The 22,762-nt window shown below is 42.9% G+C and overlaps 1 protein-coding gene across 1 annotated transcript; it reads right to left on the bottom strand.

Annotated features, from left to right (window-relative positions):
• Window positions 1–526: 526 nt before the first annotated feature.
• Window positions 527–18,002, bottom strand: apln (apelin). The gene is made up of 3 exons (XM_010778633.1): window positions 17,504–18,002; window positions 3,719–3,891; window positions 527–690 (listed from the first exon to the last, which is right to left on the bottom strand). The coding sequence occupies exons 1-2, from the start codon at window positions 17,568–17,570 to the stop codon at window positions 3,725–3,727; spliced, it is 234 nt and encodes a 77-aa protein (XP_010776935.1). The 5' UTR covers window positions 17,571–18,002; the 3' UTR covers window positions 527–690; window positions 3,719–3,724.
• Between the last annotated feature and the right edge of the window lie 4,760 nt (window positions 18,003–22,762).

Below are 22,762 nucleotides of genomic sequence, written 5' to 3'. Positions count from 1 at the left end.
ACAAAGCACTATTAAAAATGATCTTTAAGCGATTAATATAGTGTCATCAAATGTCCTCCAATTTCAACTTTGAATTCCTTCTTGCAGCAGACATCCAGAGAACAATAAGTGAACCTACTATTGTCAACTATTAAACGGACCCTGCCCTTCCACATAACCAGCGCCCTCTGCCACTAGTAAAGCTGTTAAGTAGCTACACAGCAATGAAATCTGCGGCTGAAGTAACCTTGGATCTGAGGGATGGGAATAACACACCGTGGAGAAATGACGGATGCTTTAAGACTCAGATTGTTTTGACCGGGCTCCCTCTCCACCACATGTCATGCAAAGTGTGTGAGACACTCTATGATTGAGATCTATTAAGCAAATTATAGAAAATGTGAAAAAAAAAAAAAAACCACTTGGGAGAAGACAGAGATAGATAAGTAGCGAGGGAGTGAGAGTAAGAGAAAGAGGGAGACAGAGAAATAGAGTCTGATAGCTCGGGCTCCATACCCCCCCCCCAACCCCCTTTCCCTGNGTGAGCGGCTTGTCCTGATTTTTTTGTGGACAGAGTTGCTTGAAGAACCAGCAGGTGCTATGGACATCACTCTTCAGGCTGGGCAAGCGTAGGCCCTTCATTGCAAGGCCCCCCAAGGCAAAGGAAGAGCATAGAAATCAGAACCTGGGGGAGGGCGCTCAAAGCAGTGCCTGCAAAACAGGAAGAAAAACACAGAGAAAAAGCCATCAGCATGTGTTTATCTTTTTGCTTCCTAACAATCATTTCTTTTCTTCAGACATTTTTATTTCCTTTCCTAGAAGCACGCCCCTCAGGGAGTTTCTACCAGAGCTCTCAATGTGTTTTATGTTATCTTGCAAAAACTAGAAACAAGTTAAGAAAAGGTTATCCCAGACATGTTCCAGACAGATTTCATGGTGTTGATTGGAAAATGCGACAGGGAGTAAGAAAAACAATTGTATATCTCGCCGTTAAAGCACAAGCACCCCGCTATGCTACGCTAGGGGCGTTGGATCATTCCTTAACAATGAGGAAATCTTTGATCTCCCTTCGCCTTTAATCTGCTCTTGTTCTGTGATCATTTCCCGAGATTGCAGATGTGTAGTACAAGTACGCTTTGTTGCATGACAACAACATTCATTCACTGATAAGCGTCTGCTCTTGTTTCAAGTTGGCATATTTCTGCGTTCATGTAATGCCCCGAGAACTGATGTTCCGTGTGTCTAATCTCCATCGAGACGTTGTTTGTTGTCGTCTTTGTGCTTTTTCGGTCTACGGAATGATGTCAGTGCAGCAGCCCCTTGAAGTCACACTACATAACAGAGTGAATGTATGGGAAGAGATGCAGACCTGCTCTATATTGTTTTGATGAAAGACTTGTGCACTGAGCTTACGCACACTCGGGGTTCTCAAGGGGTTTTCATAAATTGCCTGCGGCTCTAAATCTGTAATATCCTGTCGTCTTTTAGACTGGCACAGCTTAGATCCAAGAGTCCTTATAGCGCGTTCGAAACTGAGTCTACTGGGACGCACAAAGAGGATGACCTGGGTCACCATCGTTCTTCTCTCGCATCTGGAATATGTAATGATGAAAAGTCAAGCTTTGCCTCAGGTGTCTAAGAAAATAAGAGATGAGCTGCTCTTGACACTGAAAAGGGGGAATGTAGCTAAACAGCATAGAGTCAGTGGACAGACACTGCGAAGTTAATCATTGGTCTTAAAGTCTACTTCAGCAGCGCAGTAATTACACTCAGGATAATAATGACATCCACATACAGTCTGTCTGCCTGAGTCTCACCAGCTCTCTGCTGGATGTCTCCTAGCTTTGATCAAACACAATGCATCTCCAGCTGCTTCCAGAAGGTGTTTTTCCCATCATCAGCACAAACTGAAGAAGAACGCAGGACACACGAGGAAGAACAAAGGCTTTAAAATCCTTCTGTTGGGTAGGTTGATGCCAGATGAGAATGAATTCCTTCCGTCATTATACATCATACTGAGGCATAAAGAACAAACTGGGACTAAACTGTGAAGAAGTGTATTCCTTGGATCATTTACTGTGTGACTCTTGGTAGTGTTACCTCTAAACCGCTGCTAAAGGACAGCTTGATCCCCACTGAGGTCACGTCGGGGTAAATTAGCATGGTATGTGAAAAAGCTCTTGAATGAGCTGAACTATGAACTTCACAAGAATGAGAGGAGCCGAGTGGGAAGCAGACAAAAAAAGGAAATCTTGAGCGTGTTGTGGTTTAAGAGGTGTTTGCAAAGACAGCATTGTGACTCACTGAGCCGTTCACTTTTACTGAGCTTCACAACTTCCTGAAGCTCCCCGTATTTGTGGCCAGCATTCTGGCACCAAACACTCCAAGCTCTGAATACTCCACTAGCAAAGAGGATTCTCACATTTTATTGGCAGACCCAGGAAAGTTGGAGGACCCACGTTGTCCTTCAAGGGTAGACTTCCCTGACTCTGTTCTTACCCATTGTTTTCACCTTTGTGCTAAGCCTCGAAAGCCCCTTATTGATAAAAGGAGTACAAAAAAAGAATGATTGAGAATTCGCTATAGATTGTAAAACCTGCTTTAGAGAAAGGAGCTTCCAATCTTCTATAGCTTTGGTCTCTTTTCCTCAAAACTGATTAACCATGCCTTGACACTCTCTGGCTGCAGCCTCCTCTCACTATGGCTTTAATTTATGGCGACCCTCTGCAGGTCAGTGTTGTATAGTCGGCACCTCCTGCAGGGATATTGTGTCTTGCTGGGTTTCCCTGTCTCTCACAGCGTCTGGGAGAAACTTATGAATGGGTCTCGCCCTTCTTAATGCAAGTTCGTACTGCTCTTGTTCAATTCACAGATATGCTACCATCTGCATGGAGAGTTTTCATCTTTATACACTGTGTACATTTGATCATCTTGTTTGATTACTGATTTAGTTTCTCAATGAAGCTTGATCTGTTTTTCTAGAAATACAGAGCGTTTGTTTAGGTTCCGAAAAGAAAACTATACTTTGAAAAAGTGATTAGTCAAATATTGTCTCTGATTTTTGATGAAAGAGTTTTCATCCAAAGGCTTGTTTTACTTCACAGCAAGTTAAACATTATTTCACGGGAAAAGCGCAGCCGCCATGAAACCCAACTCTTAAAAGTGTTATCTTTGGTAAAAGGGTTTAATTTACTTAATGAGATGGAGAGAAAAGAGTTATGCTAGCTGAATTGACTCAAAGCTTGGGTTTCTAAGTATAACTGTCTCCCACATGAGGAAATAAATGCCTTAAAAGGGTTAGGCTAAAGTGCAGTAATCTGTTAAGACATGCACTTATTCTCAATGCCAACAAAAACATCCATTTGTTGGAGTTGAGTTTGGCTGCTGAGTTCCCAGTGTTCCTGTAAGAGTTTCCCTTTCGTCACTGAAACTACTGATTCTGCCAACAAAGTATTTTAAGACTCAACAGCTAGACCACTTAAAAATGTATTTTTGAAATTGCTTCCTCACTAGTCAGCAGATATGATATGATTTGATATTTCGCAAAGTGCTTTGGCTCATATTCCCTCGAGAAACAAGTAGCTCTGACTTGACAGAAAGTTGGTCAAACGCAGGAGAGAATAGCACAGTTTTTTACGAGAATCCACTTTTACTGACCGTATAATCACAGGTTTGATTGCATGCTTTGCCAGACTAAACCTAACGAGCGTCTATTCACCTCTGACTGCTATAAACTCACCTTGCTCTAGAACGGCATGGGCCCCTTGTGGGAAAGACGTGGCCGTGGGCGTCTCCTCTTCCAGCCGGCTGGTCTGTGGCTCTGGCCGCCCCTCGCAGAGTTTTGCTGGACAATTTTTCTGACTGTGGCCGCCTGTTGCAGCCCTCTGCCATGTTCTGTGGAGGCCATGGGACCTGGAAGACACACACAGAGGAGAGAGCAATTAGATAACCTCGCCAGAAAATGGCATTTCACAGCCTCTTCTCACCCAGAGTATCACATTTTGATTATCTGCTTAGTCCATCAGTGCCAACGGAAAATGTGTAGCAAAATCCAAAGAGGGATCACAGTGGTAATGGATGAGGAAACAAGAGACATGTATAGATAAGTGTGAGAGTGTGTGTGTGGGCCTCTTTAAGCCCACCCAGCATTGTAGTTCATCAAGTCAGCGCGGTGGAACCCAAGCCAAGCAGATAGATGGGGAAACCGAAACCCTCGTGTCTCATGTCTCTATCACTATCAAGATTACAAACGCCGCCCAGCAACAGACCTCGCGGAGGTGCATCCTGTCGCAGTGTTTGATCCGAGATTAGAGATGAGTTTAATAACGCTGCGTCTGTGTGAGAATGTTTGTGAATGTTAGGTGGTGTGTGAGTACATGTGTGTTTGGGAACGATCCCAGATGTTCTCAGTCATCTCTCAATAAGTGTGGCCTGATCCCTCTAAGCCCCTCTTTTCCAAATGGTTTGGTCCACCTTAAGTGTCTCTATGAACTCTTAACCTATTGCAAACTGAAAGACCTGCTCGTGGAAATACAGATATTCTTCCAGATTGTTTCACAGTAATCTCAACTTGTAATCGGATATTTAATGTGGGTGATCTTTCACACTGCAGCCAGTTATTAAGTCCAATAAAAATGGAGGAAAAGCAGAGTTGGGCTTTTATTATGGCATGTTAAAGTAATTGAATATCCCAGTGGCCATTTCTTTCTATGCATTACTTACAGTGACGCAACAGTTAAATGAACATGTATAAAGGTAACCTGTATACATCTCATAAAGAATGTAAGTTAATGGAAGTGTGTAGATGTGATAAAAGTGGTATTCTATCTTTTTAGCAGGTGATGCTAGTTTGAAGGAATCACAAGAGACAAATTACAATTCAATTGAAGCAAAGAAATTCTGATTTCTAGTCCAAAGTATGGGTTCAAATCCTAAATACTGGATCCTAACTTACCCATAATGCCAACCAAGCCTCTTAAAGAACCACTTCTCAAATGCCACGACTCTAGTTTGTAATAGGCATATTCAGTGTTGAAACCAAGCCCAGATAACCCTTTAACACAAAATTATTATTTCTTCAAATAACTTAATAGGTCAAATTGATGGAAAACCGCTTTGAGCACGCCTTCTACATTTCTAAAGCTTCTTCAGAGCCAAACTAACCCTCTTCCCGCCAAAGAAAATACACATTTCTGTTGGCCATTTCCCCTTCAAAAAGCAGATTGACATCACTCACATGGGGTCATGACATTCCTGTCCCCTTTCCTCAGAGACACGGTTACCATTTTTAGAATTCCCGACAGATTCACCTTAGTCCAGTTTATGAGGGCTCGGGTGAGTACATGGCTTAAGATAAGTCAACTAGTCAATTGTAGAGGTTGGGAAAAGCGGCAAGTATACTGAGGACAGCACTTGAGCAGCTTACAAAAGCCATGATGATCCCTAGTTCCGTACCATTGGTTTCATCCGTCAGTGTCTATGCTGTTATATGAACAATGCACAGCAACAAAAACTGTCTCTACTGCATTCAAAACACTCTCCTTTAATAGCAAAGATCAACATGTTTGAATTGAGGGCAGCTTTCTTCAAGAGGAGAATTCAAAAACACCATTAGGAAGCAAAGTCTCTCTCCAGCCTCTCTTAATTATTGACCTTCAGCTCTGGCATTTTGAAAACCTTTTTGAAAGAACAACTCTCAGTAGAGAAAGAGGAAAAATACAAGTGTTTCCAGCTTTCAGGCTTAAATAACGGCGAACTGCATGACTGAGCTAGACAGCTTGCTGAATGTTTTCAATGTATATCCCTGAAATGCCAGACATCTCAAGTTCCACATCCACACTAAGCTTCTTCCGCAAGCACATTACACACCATATTTGTGGGTGAACAGTGGGCTAATTCATTTGCAGCAGGGAAAGACTGTGTTGCATATTTCCGCATCTAAAGCCCATCTTGCCCCGAGGAGCACTAATCTGTGCATTATCCTTTTGTTATTGCTCCAGATACATTGTGAATGAGGGACTTTGACACATTCTGAAGGCTTTCAGCTCATTTCTTTCAAATCCAGGGGGTTCAATGTGAAAACACTGTGTTGAGTGTTATGGGGGGGCCTTCTTCTTCTTTCTGCTGAAACGAAGCCAGCATTAGAACACACAGAAACTCAAGACTGCAGTCTTCTGTATTTAAGGTGCCATAACTGTATGCTCGAAAACAATCTAGTTTGTACGCAGTATTACGTCTGAAGTTGTGTAAGATGATTCAAATGGTCCAATTTGATTGTGTTGTGTAAAGCCTGAACGTGGTCAAACAGACATTACTTATTCACATTTTCAGATTATTTTCAAAAATAGTTTTAGATTTGGTTATATAAATGGAAAAGTGCCAGAAGTAATTAATTGCAAAATAACAGAGAGAAGGTGAAATCCTCCATTAGCTCTAGGGCTGAAGTCGTTGAGTTGGATTGTCCACCAGTGACCCCTAAGTAGACTTGAACATTCTTAAAGTTTAGCTGTAATTCTTTTTACAGCAAGTGGCTAGATCTTTGAAAATATTGTGCGCTCAACAATATCATAATAAACACATTGTTGGTAGGCTATACATATGGATGGTGATGAAGCAGTAAAAAAGACTCCATTACAAAGCATGGTAACCACGTCTGACAAGCACTGTTTAAAACATACTGACACATAAATGTCTCACAGTTATACCTGCTGTAGCTACAGTGCTACACATCTCCCGACTGCAGCTGATGTTTGAGCGATGGCTAGTTTAGGAGTGGCTATGCACACTCCAGCTCACTGCAACGGCTCACACAACTCGTGCTGTTTCTCCCACACGGTGGCTCAGGCTGTCATAACCCAGGTCCATAATGAGACAATTTAGATGTCTCCTGCCATAGCAAGCTGTCAGCTGCTGCTCTGTGGTTTGAAGGGAGAACATCTCATGATTCTCCTGACAAATCTCAACCCATCCAATTTGGCTACAGGATAGAAAAGTGTAATGAAAGCTGTAAAAAATAAGCCGGGCCCCAGTGATAACACTGGCAGTATAGATTAACCCCTGCAGCCTGTAGGAAAGGATCTCAGCGTGACAGACATGACATATAGCAACAGCTAGCTTCTACCCATCTGTAGAGGAGCTCGTATAGATGAAATGTGGCAGCGTCTGTTGCATCTGGATAATACCATTTGATTGTTTTCATGGCAGGTTTATCATTGGTTAATGCAGAGTTCATCTCTGTAAACAAAGATATCTCCTCTATCTTATTGCTCTGGAATTGGTTCCAGTCTCTATAGTATCCCATTTGATCTTTTCCCATGAGAGGTTCCCATGTTTATGTTCTGCTGGTCAAACCGTAAAATTGCAGGATAACATTTGTCTTACAACAACACGTGTGTTATCTATTTCTGATGATCTTGGAACCCCTGCTTTTGCCCTTTTCCTACAAATCTCAACACTTCTTCCCCCAATTGGTAATTCCCTAATTAAAGTTTAATAAAGGTGGAATTTCAGGAATGCTGGTTATTACTTATACCCTCTGCCGTCTCCTTAAGAAGGATAGGGTTGAAGAGAAGACTGTAGAAGTGGTCAGGCAGAGAGGAGAATATTTGACAGTGTCACACACTGGCCAGTCTCCAGACTAAAGATGAATAGCTGGTTGGCTGCTCCCTGATTCTCCGCCCTAGATTCACAAGCACCTCCTGAGGTGATATTTGTTATGTTGTGTTTTTTAAATGGCCGGCTCTCCGTCTTATTAAGGCCCGGCGGGAAGCGGGAAACTGACAGCTTATCCCTGTTGGTGCTGCAAAGAGTCCATCAGTGGAGCCTGGAGAGTTATACATCTTCCAGCACTTGTCCGTCCAGTCAGAGAAGAGAAATGGCTGTCCTCTGGTTTAATGCCAAGTTCATCAACTGGCCCCTCGGCTGGCAGTAGCAGACAGTACATCACAGCGCTGTGTGTCAATGCAGCAACGCAGGCAGCATGGCAAATGGGCCGGAGCTGCTTATTAATAGTTGTAAAGCTGATTTGTGTTTATTGGCTGCCAAAACAACCACATAACAAATGTCTGCGCTTGTAAATGCAGCCACAGAGTAAAGGGTATTTGTGCCACTATGACACAAGAGACTAAGTGATACAAGTCTGTGAGTATAAATGTAGCAACAAGTAGCCTACGTTTAGGAACTCTTTCATCAATGTAGACATGCAGTCAAGCATGGCCACCAAAATGTAATCCTTGCTGTGTTACATTTTCTCTGTGTCAGCGCAAATTGAATTTTATTGTCCTCTTGATTCGTATCTGTTTGTTTACTTGTCTTGCTCATCACTCACGGTCACACTGATTATGAATCAATTGTGTGCAATCTCATTGATCCGTTTTTTCAGCTGGGTGAGTGTCTCAAAACATTTCATCTCTCTTCTTGTTTCTTTACTGTCCCGCTATCACTTGTCTGACAACTCTGCGCCATAAATCTTGCTCACTGTGGTTTGTTGCGATGACGGGAATGAGTTGGCACTAAAATAGAAAGAGTGAAGCCCCACTGTATGATTTTACAAACAAAAATTGCATCCAAAAACCTAAATAATCATAGCTGGGTTTCCTTCATAGGTCACTATAATGTTTTGAGACGTACTAGCTGCTTAGTTGGTTTACCACTTTGGTGTAGAGTAAAATATCCTAACAACTGTTAAATGGATTGACATGAAACAAACATTCATTATCCCCAGAGGGTACATTTGATTGATTTCAGCGTTTACCTACAACATCAACACCACCGTTAACATTGATTTGGCCTTAACATTCAACCTAGCGCCATGATTGGTTTCAAGTTTAATTTATCCATTCCTTCCCTTTATGAACAAAAACCTAAGCCAATATTTTCCCATCATCCTCAGCTATACTTTCTGTTAATAGGTAAATGTAAACATGCTTTACAAAAACGCTGAACACTTTGTACATTATACCTGCCAAACATCTGCATGTTAGATTTTTCCTAGTGAGTGTGTTTTGATTCAACAACATTAATCATCAATTAAAAACACCAGCTATTATTCATGTAGGATACTATCATCACAGCGCCAGTTGTTGTGCAAAATAAAATAGAGTATTTAATGTTTTATTAAACTATAAGTCAATACACTCCAGTTACGTTTGGGACTATTCCTACACCATAAACACTATAAATAATAAAGCATTCCATAACATTTCCCTATGTAATAATAGATTGGGTTTCTATTGCAAAAACAAACCAAGGACTTGCACAGTAATATAAAGACAACAGCATTATGTGTGTCTATATGGGAGGTAGTTGTAGCTCATTATGTGTTTGTGTAATCCTTATGGGTAACAGAGCAATATTTGTGTTGGTGTTGGAGAGGAAGAATAAATACCCTTGTGTGTGTAGCCATGGTTATTACCATGACGTTGGAGGAGCCAGCCTGCTGTCTCCATCGTGTGCCTCCCTACTTCATTCACTAAAAGTAGCTTGGCTAATGAATCCCTTCATGCCATCACCACAGACATTAACCCACACAGCCAGACAGACATGTCATTGGCAAAGATGCTTCCCTCTGCATAAGCACATTAGGGGATCAGGATTATTTAGCCATGGATGAGATGTGTTAATTGTGCCAGATACAAGTCAAACATTCTTTTAACCTACAATAAGCCTCAGCACTGCTACAGCATCATTCTGGGGATTTGCTCGCTGCCTGATAGCTGAACACATTCATCCTGCACATATGGAACGGTGCCTAACTAAGGAGGCAATCCCTCGTTGTTCAGCTTTCACAATCCAACATTTAGCCTCGGAAATGCTGCTTATCGCATGCCTACCAGTAAGTCTGGGCCTTGGCAGAAACTGGTACCAATTGCATGCCGACTTTCAGACCACGTTACCATGGCAGCCACCATGAAAGGCGCTCAGTTTAGAGCAAAAAAGAATGACATTGTCAGCTGAAATCGACCAGGTTCTCAATTTACAGATTTCACTGCACAGAGACTGAATCCATGAACAGCCTCTGACTGTGATGTTTTTGAACCTCCCTCTGTGGCTAACCATACTTGGCCTCTGACTGAGTGTTCCTCTCAGGGGGGGGGGGGTTGTTTTGTTTTGGTCGGCAGCTCTTTCTTTTATTTATGTTGGTAACTGTTTGATATGCAGCATTGTTGTGCCGCGATAATACTGGGCTTGTGGCTGAGTTGAAGGCTTGCTTTGTCTATACAAACTCCAGCGAGGAAACAAAACAGTGCATAAAAAGTTGCTCCACTTACAGCCGTTTTTAATCTTAACCCCTCGTCCAACCTGCTCGGAAAACAACCCCCCACTCTCACTTAAGGTTCCGAACAAATTAAAAAGAAACTGTGCAGCCCTGCAGTTTCTGGCTTTCTGCAGATGTCCCTTTGAGTGAGCCAGCCGCCTGTGAAGTGTGGTGATATATATGCTCCTGAATTAGAGAGTGTATGAAATGATGAGGTGTGAGACTGCGTTCTCTGCTATGATCAGAGCGCTGTGAGTTCAAAGGGTCCAGCAGCAGCATCGAGCAGCTAATAAAGCCACTGACTCCCCTCACCACTTGACTGCCTGTTGGTTTATTCACAATCCCACTCCAGTTGAAGGGGTGAATTTGTGGCTATAAGGTTACTGCAGGTTGGAGCTTACTGATCAGGCAGAGCAAACATCTCACAATTCAGAGGGGAGGTTTATTTTCACAACTTGTATTGAGGAGTGTCAAAACTGCAGAAGAGATGCCTGTGTGGATTTTCACTGTTCAGCAAGCTTCCTTTTTTGCGCATGGCAGGTACAGCAGTCAGGTAGGGCTACCGACGATTGCCCTAATCTCCAGAGATTGCATGTCAAGGGCAAAGGGATCCTCCAACCATCCGTTTCCATGGGCACGCTAATCAGATGGGAAACACAGCCCCCTCCCTCTCCTGTGTCATCGCTCCCCCCATGCTGTGAACCTGCATGCAATCTCCCATTTAATGTGGGAGAAACAGAGAGGGATGGAAACGTCACTGCGCCGGGTTCACTGCAGCTTTTAGAGCCCGAGGGGACCATCGTCTCTCCTTATAGCTTATACAGTACTATTAAAGGAAAGAGGCAGCCACATTGCATCAGACTGTGTAACTCCAACCAAACTCAAGATTACAAAACAACAACAGCTAAAGCTTAACTGAAAAGATTAACTCAACAAAGGGTGTCACTATTTGAGATATTGGTGCATATAAGGACAGTGGGAGTATATTCAAAATCACATGTACGAGGACAAAACGGTTTAATACATTCAGATGTGTTCAGTTGTTATGCATCTCATCGATCAGTCATCCGAAAATCTCTTAATTAATGTAAAAATGAAAACCTCAGGACCTACATCTTCTCAGTTTGAAACATTTCCCTTGTTATTATTATTAATTCTGAATGCAAAACTACATTTATAACAAAACATAACCAAAGCAACTCAGTTCAGCTCAACATAATTGTTTTATTATGGCCTTTTCGAAGTCTGTTAATAGGTTAGTAATATATGACTTTGGAGGTTAAATGCTTTGAAGCGATACTGAAGCAATGAAAATAAACTCTAATCAAACAGTCACACTTATGAAATGTTATCTCATCTCAAAAGGCCAGTCATTCTTGCTGCTTGGATTGGACGCTTGTTTTGCTTCGACTATTTAAAGAGTCTTCTAAAACAGAAATGTTAACTTAGCATATGGACGGCAGGAAAAAGGCACCTTGGGCTCAAGGTTAGCAATAAAACATAGTAAGCAATTCTGTAACACCTATTTAGGGGAGATATATAATTCATGAGGATTTTTACTGACAGCTTCAGCTGCTGTGCTGAAAGTGAGCTAAAGTTTAGTTTCCATCGGCCCTCTGAGTTGACAAGGTTTTCATCAGCTGTTGGGATAAACTGTTTTCCTGATGCATGTTTATAAATTCCAATATCTTGTTTTGCTCTCCTGTTTTTTACAAACATCTGTTCATGTTCAAGGGGCCCACAGAGCAGGGCTTCCCTTCCTGAGCAGAGACAGAGGGACGCAGCGAGGGGCCCTGTCCTGATCCAGGAAACAGGCAGACGAGAGATTCACGCTATTAGTCAGTGGCAGATCATTAGATTGACCAACTTTTAAGCGTGGAACAGTATGTGTGCGATATTCTCCCAGGGAAAGTAACATTTGTGTTCAAAGACGGAGCATTTGTGTTGAATAATGCATGATTTCATAAATGAGTGATTTGTGTGTTGTCACAGAAGGGCCCCAGTTCTGTGGAAGATGTAAGAGATCTTGTATTTTAAAGCTTTTCAATTAAAGGCAAGAACATAAGGTACCGTGACAGTTTGAAACCTCATGAGGTGCACCACCACGTCTTATAAATCTCTGAGAATAAAGTGACGTGCACATCCTGTTGCCTAAGGCTTGGAGTTTAGGCGGATCCCAGTGGACGCGTCAATAAATGAACCCCAAAGCTACGGAATCCCTCTACACCATCCCTAGCTCCAATCCACACCGCCATCCTCACAGCAAGGCAATCCCTTGTCTGATTTAAACTGCCTAACAACAGCCAGCTGTGCAGCTCTTTTAGCCATACATTATATGAAATCTCTCTGATCCATGAGGGCGCCTATAGAGGTTTGACGGTAATAGTGACAAAACCCTAAACCATATTTATTTGGTTCTCCAGAGTAATCATTCCTACTCCTACATTACTGTTTAGCTGCTGTAATTATGAAAGGCTACCACATATGACATCTCGAGAGCAATACACAGAAGTCGTATTTTTCAATTCTGGGTTCCCACAAATTGAGCATGAAAATAATTAAAGCACCTGCATTCCTAAAGACCGCAATATTTATCTTGCGGTCTGGCAGACCGTTAATAAAAATGTCCACTCAGATCTTGATCAGGAATATGATCTGCTGGACTACTGCTGTAAATGTAACACTTAATGTTCAAAAAGAGACTCATAAATCACTTTAATGTTGGTCAGTAGTGAAAACCAGAGCAGTTTTGGAGAATATCTGGCTCTAATTAAGTTGTAAGGAGCGCCCCGGGCCTGAGGATAAGGTCTGGTGATCACATGAGGTCTGGTTAACACAGGACCCCCTTACACCCCCCCCGCCCCCATTGCCCCAATCCTTCAGGTTATGCCCTCAAAAGGGGGTCTGGACTGCAACAGAGATATATACATAAGGAATCAGAATGGAGTCAGAATTTCATTTACATTTTACAAGGTTTAAGCATGTTTAGCTTCTATACAGCCAACAAGTGTCATCATTCCACATGTGATTTAGTAAAGACAGACTTCATCACCAGCTGTGAGTTTTTAGATGTAGCCGTGACTTCCCCCTCTGTGGAAAGCTTACACAACCTCTGAGCTCCCAGATAGCCTCTCTTCCTGTCCGCCCTTCATTTATTTCTCTGTCCCTTGGCCCGTCTTTTACTCCCACTTTTGCTTTTTTTTCCTTCACTGCATTTGCTCTCAAGGGAAGATCTAAGTGAGTAGATTTATTCATTCAAAGGGTTCTGAATTACATTACAGCAGCCCAGCAGTCACATATGCCAAAGTCTTCAACAGCTGAGCTCTCCAGGGAGTGTTAGCCCAAAGGTTAGCTTATATCCCTACCAAATGAGTTATGATTTTTCACTAAATCTCTTCCTCAACTCCCACCTCCTCCAGAGCAATTTGGAGTGCCATTCACCAAGCTCATACTGGGTGATATTATACAGATGTGAAGGGTTTATCACAGAGAGTGCTTTTTAAAAACCTCCTCATTCAAACTTACTTAGAGCTACAATGAGTTGCTTAGTATAAACCCTACAGGGGAAGGCGCTATGGACAAATATTATATCGCTGTATAGTACATGAGTTTATATCAGAAACTCAAATATTTTGACATAGAAATTGTTATATCAAATCCAGGAACTTTATCATAAAATCTGCTTATTCATTTGCAACATCGACCACCACAGTTTAATGCCAACATAATAGGGAGAATGGGAAAACCTACAGTTTTAACGACTTTCGGAACGTGTAAACATTATTCCAAGATGGCTACCCCCAACGCTAACCCTGCAGTCGCAAACAATTGAAACAGCCTAAACTACACTGTACTGTAGCTTCACGTAATTTGAGGCAATTTAGCATCAAATAAACCATACAGTATACAACAAATGAATGAACTTTTAAATTAGCTACATCAAATATTTTCTTTTTAAATAGGGAAGGGTGATGCTGTTGTAAGAAATGCCCTATATATAATATTAAACGGTTGGCTACTGTGTGTGTGTGTGTGTGTGTGTGTGTGTGTGTGTGTGTGTGTGTGTGTGTGTGTGTGTGTGTGTGTGTGTGTGTGTGTGTGTGTGTGTTTGTGTGTGTCGTATGCATCGTATGCAGCATAAACTTCCCTGCTGCTTCTGGCTCTATTTCGTCGTAATGTTGCATGAAGAGGAAATCCAGGTTCCTCATGAAAGAGATTTCATCTGACCCTCTGTATGTGTGTGTGTTTTTCTGTGACATAAACCCAGGTAGTGCTCAGGATCTCCTTTCCCCTCTAAAAATAAAAAAGGAAAAGGCTCTGTGATACTCCATAATCCCGTAATAACCTCTCCTTCCCCTTTTACACACATGTTTGCCCACTGTTCTTATGTTATTCCTGGACATCTGGAAAAGTTTAGCTGTGTTTGTTCTCTCCACAACCGCCATAATCACGTCCACAGGCACAAACACCTTCTTCACATTAGAAAAACCTAGGATTATGATTTAAAGCTTCCTGGCTACGGTTGGTTTACATATATATATATATATATATATAAGTTGCTAACACAATAATCACACCCTGGTTTATGCCCTGAGGAGCCTTAATGAGTGGCTGCATGTACTGTGGCCCTCATTACATTGACCCGTAACACTGGGGTGAGCATGTGAAAGAGGCAAGCTACAGTACGGTATGCATGCATGATGGTGCAGCCAGCCCCAACAATACATCAAAGTTTAATACGGAATAATAGCACTGCTGACAGCTCTCATAAAATCACCCCCTTCCTAAGCAGACGATTCCTCTGCCAGATAATGGCTCTGATCTGGGCCTTGTGCCCTGCTCACACTCACTACTGGCTCACCTGTTCAATCCAGGCCTCACAATTACACCCTCTGTGTGTTTAAGTGTGTGTGTGTGTGTGTGTGCGTGTGTGTGCATGTCTGAGCCAGCTGCTATTGTTTTTATCCTGAGCATCCCTAGGTGAAGATTGTCAGGGTGTTTCCATGATGGGGGAAAAAAGGAAGCTTTGATATCTTTTAAGAGGCTGTGAGACACGAGATGTTTTCAGACTGTTTATATACCAGTCTTAAGAGTTACACAGGGAGGAAGAGTGATCGGCCTCGGGATGAATTATGGATACCACATGTCTAAAGCTGGAGCCCACTCTTGAGCCAGAGTGCTTTTCAAGGATGGGTAATTGAAGTGCGCTGCTACTGTAAAGGATGCTAATATTACCTAGAGAAGGCCACAGCAGCTCTTTTAGTGAACTGAATGAATATTGTAAGTAGCATTAGGTTGTTGAGTTGAATTGCCTGTTGCACTAAGACTTCTTGCTAATATGCAAATGTATCCATAAATACAATCATGCACACTTCCCCACCCTTTATTCAGCTTTATATTAATTGCTTCCTGCAAGTACACACACACACACACACACACACACACACACACACACACACACACACACACACACACACAAACAAATGCTGTCTCTGTCGCTGTGCATCTTCTTTCTCAGACTCACATGTCCACACACAGATGCCTGAGAAAGAAAGCCCACTGAACTGGAAAAGCGTTTGTCTCAAGATGAAAGGCTTCACACCCACTGCCTACATGCAGAGCCTCTTCCGACACCTTCCCGCGACAGCGCATACTGTAGCAGAGGCTTGTGCTACGCAGACACACTCCAGCTAGCATCCCTCCCCACACCCATCAACGCTGCAACACACTTGCATCCCCTCCTCTTCTTCAATCCCTTTCTCTCTCTTCCTGTATGTCAATGGAGCTCTGGTACTACAGTAGCAGCTGGGGAACAGAGAGGCACATAAGCGGTATGACTTGAACAACGTTGAGAAGGATAAGCTCCCATGAAAGCCTGAGGCACATCAGCCTTGTTTTCCCCGTCGCCGGTGTAGCCCGGTGGGCTCTCAGGCGTGGAACATGCTTAGCCACACGCAGGGCGTGAAAAACGACACTGACCATGATGCTAGATAATTGCTTCCCATTTACTCATGTGCTGTGTGCCTCAGACAAAAATAGCATGTCGCTGAAGCGAATTTGCTGGGAAGCATGGGAACTGTGAGTGCTGTGGCTGTGGATCGATACACAGAGTGGACAGCATCAAGCAGAAAGTCTACACAGCATCTTACAAGCACAGCACCTAGCAACATATAGTCTAACAGCATTCAATAGTATGTAATCCTAGGCCTATATCTTATGATCATACACTATGCTACTTCTTATATTACACAGCATCTTTCCCATGTAATACATTTAAACACAGTGTGTCTGTGTGTCTTACCCACTATAGTTAGTGGGTAGGTGATAATCCCAAGAATGGCCCAGACATTTACACAGGCCTAACTGTTGTTTTTTCACACTACAATGTTACCTGCATCACATCTGCAGACTGCCCACCGCTCTCCAAACTAAACCCCCGGCCAAATATCTCAGAACCCGTTTCCTCCCACCAGCAATGAGAGAGAATATGCCCTGCCCCTGTATAATTGTCCCGAGTCAATGTTTTTGTTCTAAATATTAGACGTTTTAGATCCACACTGGAATTTATATCTAGTCCAACAATGGCTCCAGAGACCCAGCAGCACTTTACGGAAATGTACTGTGACAAGGCGGCAAGCCCCTCAGGAGACGATCCATCTATCTGGGATCTGTGTTTCCCTCATCGATGCATACAACAATTACAGTGCTCATTATCATCACCACAGGAGGCAAGCACGCATAGGTGCTGTGTTGCCCTGCTGCACAATCACAGTCATGTAATGATTTATATAGCACTTGGGTCAGATGGAATACATCAAGCCATACATAAATCGGAATCACTCCACCTTACAGAACATGTGCCATGCATATCTTACATTTCATAACAGCCACAACAATCACCCATGCATACAGCGTTATTATCACTCAGGCATAGCTCCACACATTCATGTCCATCAACACGAATATTTCCTCTCCAAGTGTTCCAAGCTTTCATCAAGGTGAGGCAGGGAGGAAAATGATCAATCTCAGCTCACATTCAAGTTTAACATAAAAAGCCATGGCAGCACAATAGCAGACAGTATAACCACTGCAGTGCAGTACTGTATACAGCCAGGTGCTGATATTCCTGCCTTTTAGAGCCCACACAAGGCTAACCATGCTGGGTAACTGATCAACTACAGATGCCTGCAAGAGCACAAGGCAAACAGAGAGAGAAATAGAAAGCAGAGCGAGACGCCCGGCGATGAGGCTGAACGCTCCTGTACTCACCAGCACTGGCAGAACACAGCAGAGACACCAAGAGCACAATCACCAGCGTCAGGATCTTCACATTCATTTCTGCACTCCCCTCTGGCTCTCCGCTAGTCACTCGCTGATATACTGTAGTGGTGTGTGTGTGTGTGTGTGTGTGTGTGTGTGGAGGGAGAGGGAGAGAGAGAGCAGCTGAGCGAGCAAGAAAGAGAGAGACTGTTTGCTCTCCTGTGTGTGAGAAGTGAGTGTGTCAGTTTGTGGGAATATGTGTGTGGTGGCTCCCTGGCTGTGGCTGTGTGTTTGTCTAAATGCGTATTTGTATATCAGTGTGTGTGACAGCGCCACTCCAAGACTGAAGGCACGTCTTTATCTGAGCTCTCCCACAGAGGTGTGTGTGTGTGTGTGTGTGTGTGTGTTTCTTCTTTTCTTCTGTCAGTAAAAAAACGGCAGCCTGAGCCAAGTTCAGTGGAGCTGTGAATGTGCTGGAAGTCAGCCTGCAGGTCTGTCTGTCCAAGTGTGCGTCCCTCCTTGCGTTTGTATGAGTCTAGTTGGTCATGTGGCTTATGTATCATTGACTCTGTGGGTCAAGGAAAAGCCCCCCTAACCCCACCATCACCCATGCTCTCCACCCCTTTTCAAGCAAACATGCAAGTGCACACGGCAGAGGAAAGAGCAGAGCGGTAGCAAAGGGAGGGAGGGAAGGGAAAAGGGGGAGGTGGGAGGTGAAGGGTGGGGGAGCATGCAGGTTTATGATAATACCCAAACAGATGCTCTTGTTGAAAACTCTTTGAATTGCAAACAGGGCGGCTTGCCAGGAATCCAGGAATCAAAATACCAGCTTATTAGGGGATGTAGATGAAAGAAGGGAAGGTGTGAGATGAGGTTCATTTTCTCCTGCTTTTGTATCTATGCCAGCTGTAAGGACCTTTCTTCCTCACTATTCTTTCCCTCAGTGGCGCTGAAGGTATAGCTTAAATCACTCTGGTCGTTTGAAGTGAGTGTTTGTGACGCTGTGAGTAACCGCAAGAAAAAACGTATCAGACTCTACCCGATTACATCACTCGCACAATTGGTTCCTCTGCCCCTGAAGTCATTTGTTTTATTTAGCTACAAAGATTATATTCTTTCCACAAACAAAAGCCACAAGAAAACCACCACCCTGCAACGGCTATAAAAATAAGTTGTATTTGTTTAATCATACAATCAACAGGAAAGGTTGCATTTCTTGCAATGAATGGTGAGAACTCTACGCTGGCACTAGAAGTACATCAAGTTTTCTTATCGCTTTTACCCACGGAGCGATTTCAATGCGAGAAGTTTCTACATCCCCACTTGAGAAGAGAATCGTTCAGGAAGGACCATAAATTGTGTATGTTTTAAACTATGGATACACAGTTAAAAAAGAAAAAAAAACACTGAACTCCGCCCAATTACAAAATGTACTTCGCCCTGGTTCAATTAGTTTGCAGATCTGATCCAACAATAAAATAATCTTTAACATAGGTGTTTTTTTATGAATTATTGTTGGTATGGCTTCAGTTCACTTTAGTTCCCAAAGGGCTGAAGTGACACATGATGGATGGACCGCCTTTGGTCACAACCTCCAAACACCCCCCACCATAGTCTTCCACACAAACCCTTTTCTATGTGTTGTCACTAAACAGTCACTTTAGTGGTGTAGACCCGAGAAGAGGGGCCCTGTGACCCTGGACTCTGCAGCTCCCGCTTCACACAGCCCGCCCATTGTCTCCCAAAGGCTCCAGGTCCCAGAGGGCAACATGTCTGTGCCACCCACTCCAGATCCAACAACAAGAGCAGCTTCCATTTTTACATGCAGCACTTGAAGCCTTCACTTCATGTGAAGCAATCCTCTCACCTCAGGGGTGGCCAAGCCCCCGGGGGCTAAAGATGCTTATCCAAGCCTGTCCTTTTTTTAGCTCTGAGATAATTTGCCCCAAGTGCCTTTAAAGAATCTGTTCACAGCTTTTTCTCAAAGGTGCTCACTGATCACTGACAGAAAGCATGACCAATTATTTCCAATTGAACATAATGAGAGACAGTGGGGATTATAGCGCCATTACCAGCACACTTAGTAGTTAGGAGTTGTTGGGAGTAATTCAGAATTCAATTTAATTCAACGTTCAAGGATAATCTAAAAGCAATGTGGGATAACTGCCTGCAGAGTTGTTCTAAATGAACAGTTAATGTGGGTATCAAAACTGAATTATCCAGAATGTGCTGGACCCAGGTGCTGCATGAGATGATATAGGACTGGATTTCATTCACTCATTAAAATGTCCTATGCATATGGATAATAATGTGTAAGACATTGTGAAGTTGGCAGTTCTTTAGGCTCAAACATTTGCACTCTATTAGCTTTAATTGTCTTAGCCTGAAGCAAAGCCTTCAATGGAAATGTAACAGATGGTGTTTCCTTTGAGTGAATGAGTGGACTTTGTGCCGTGACGTGAGTGTAAGCTATGGAAGGATTGGCTTTTTGCATCCAGGGATGTTGAGCCGGAAGTGGCAACATGACACAGTCGTAGGGCAGCAATACAGCAACATGTGCCTCCACACAGGAAACACTCGGCTGTTTACAGGAAGTGTTTGATGCCGGAATGCGGCGTATGTCTGCGTTCGCTCACTGGTGACGACGTTCCCCTCATTCCTGAATTTTGTATAATAATAGGCAGACATTCCACAGATAAGGGTAACACAAAGGATGGAAAAGGTATCTTTGCATTTCCTTTGTAAGTATTAGTCAGACTGTGACTGTCAACAGGTGGCTCTCGGATGTGGATAAATTGGTCCCCAGAAAAAAATTGCTACATTATTTACTGTATTCACAATTAATGTGTTCCTGTTATTCATCCGCTTCTGTATTAGCATCCTGATTTCTAAAATGCTAATGAAGTGTGCGGATGTTTGTTTGTATTGTTTTGATGATTGAATGAACAGCGGCAGGTCGTTCATGTTGTGTTTATTGTTGTGCAAAAGTGAACTCAACGCTCCTGCATCCGCTTCCATTTCCAGAGCTTCCATCAGATACAGCGCACCTTTATTAAAATGGAAAACAAATCAAACCTCCATCAAGATAAGAGTCACAGTCAGCAGCTTGAGTGAATGCAGAATGTCAATGTGATTTCAGGCCGCGGTTGCTAATTAGCTTCTCCGGAGAGATCTGCAGTGAGAGAAGAGAGCCTGACATCTTCATTAGGACGTTTTCAAAGTCTGTATTTCTTTGAAGATACGAGAGATTCTGAGCTGTGTTATTTGCTCGTCTGAAGCTTTACACAAATGTGATTCTCTCCTTTAGGCGGCCTGTGCTTCCTATCATGAAATGTCAAGAATCAGAGGCTTGGTGGATTAATTTATCTGCCTTTTAATCCTGACATTATCAGCAGCACTGCAAATTCAGCTGAGAAATGTAGTGGGCTCGCCAAAGCCCCCTGGTAAATAGGGAATCATTTTCTGACAGTTTATGGCACTCATTCGGTCGTATGGCCTCGAAGCAACCACACACATCACGTACTGTACACACAATCTTCTTTAATTTCAAACTTACATGAATAGAGTTCCTAGAAATCATCAAAATGCCACAGATAACTGCTGCCCTGAAAGGCAGCAGTGAACAATTATCACAAACACTTTGAACAAAACATGGTGAATTTATTAAGTAATTGTCTTTTTGTCAAGAAATTATTAAAGACAGGAGGTGTGCTTATCCCTGAATGTGAACACCAGCTGTGGTGTATCTCCACTAATGTTGAACAGGCCCTGAACTCAGTCATGAACTGAGAAGAATCACTAACCCTTGACTTCAGAGGGCTGCACGTCTAGAGAGGAAAGCGATTTACAAAACAGTAATCATACAATCAACTTCTCCTCTTCTTTCACTGTTATTTGGTCAGATTCATTCTCAGTAGTTTAATTTTAAATCCAAAATAAGCAAGTAGAAATTATTACATGTTTAACCATGAGCTTTCAAATGGTTTCCACTGCTGCTGTTCTCCTGAAATGACCGGGCAAATGACCCCCTGAGACGGCATGCTGTGGAGTTGCGTGACTCTCCAACAGTTGTTTCTATAATCAGTCCAGTCTGGCTCATCAGGCTTTGGAAACAAAGTGGCCCGCAGATTGGGGAATGATGCGCTGTGAGATGATAATTTACTATAACCGCCTAGATAAAAAGGAAACTTTTTCTATATCCAGGGAGCTCTTTCACCAGAGGTTTTATTAGTCATAGGATCCCTATCAGGTGAATTCCATCTTAGCGGATTTGCAGAGGGCAGATTTTTCTCCTATGATGTTGCACCTGCAGAATGTGCTTTTAGAAAAAACACATTCATTCACATCTCAGAGCAAGGCTCCAAATCGAAATCCCGCTTTTGTTTATTGACCGTACATTTGTCATTCTGATTAGCAGCAGGGGCAGGATCCGACTCATGTACAAAACACGCTTCGCACCCTCATAAGCCTGTCAAACAAAGATTCTCCATAGATATTGTAGAACAACAAATAAGGGAAGTCTTTTGAATCCGTCTGCACTCTCCGCTGTCTAATCAGTAATGAAAATCTACTGAGGGTTTCTCTCCAGGTGGCAGGTGATACCACCCCTGCTTCTGACATCCCCCTCCGAGCGCAGATAGTGTTGAATGTCTCTTCAATACCCAGAAACTTTCTTAAGTTCGACACCTCACTTTTAACTTTGCCGCACTGGTTGATGTGTATTGCTATCTGCTGCAGAGAGGGGAATTGGTAGTGTCACGCCAGCTTTTCATACGCTCCTCTGCACTGGGTCCCTGAGTGCAATATTCTTAAGGAGTGTTTTCTTCTTCAGTAGGCAAAAGATTTGACGATCATCCACCCTTTCTCCATTGTAACCGAGGGTTACACAGAGTCAAAACAAGCTTAATGGAGGAGGTGTTGTATCCAAAGTGGTTACTGCTCTCTTGTCCTGTAATATTGTTGCGTTTATCAGAAGTTTAATCTGTCTGAACAGTGGCATGTATTTTTGAAATGGATGATTTGTTTCTTATGGACGCTGCATTTTTTTTTTTTTTAAGAGCTAGGGGCCGAGCATGCCGCAGCTTGGTCCTGCTGACAGAAAGTGGGACAGAGAATTGTGAATTGACAGATGAGCGATAAGGAAATGTTTTCAAGGGGAGAAGACAGACTCTGAAAACAGACAGGAGCCTCACAAAGCCTGAGTCTGTGCTGCGAAGTCAAAAAGCTGAAGATCAACGTCTGCCGGAAAACAGCTCATTGAACCTTTCA

Source organism: Notothenia coriiceps, unplaced genomic scaffold, assembly GCF_000735185.1.
Source record: "Notothenia coriiceps isolate Sejong01 unplaced genomic scaffold, NC01 NC01_scaffold00019351, whole genome shotgun sequence".
Classification (NCBI taxonomy): Eukaryota; Metazoa; Chordata; class Actinopteri; order Perciformes; family Nototheniidae; genus Notothenia; species Notothenia coriiceps.
The sequence above is the reverse complement of the archived record's forward strand: the minus strand, read 5'-3'. Positions and strand labels throughout refer to the sequence as shown.

What these genes read in the sequence shown, in the direction of transcription:
- apln (XM_010778633.1), bottom strand. Translation starts at nt 17,570, where the DNA reads ATGAATGTGAAGATCCTGACGCTGGTGATTGTGCTCTTGGTGTCTCTG. An exon ending in GCTGTGTTCTGCCAGTGCTG is followed by an intron (nt 3,892 to 17,503) that starts GTGAGTACAGGA and finishes TGTGTCTTCCAG; the next exon opens with GTCCCATGGCCTCCACAGAA.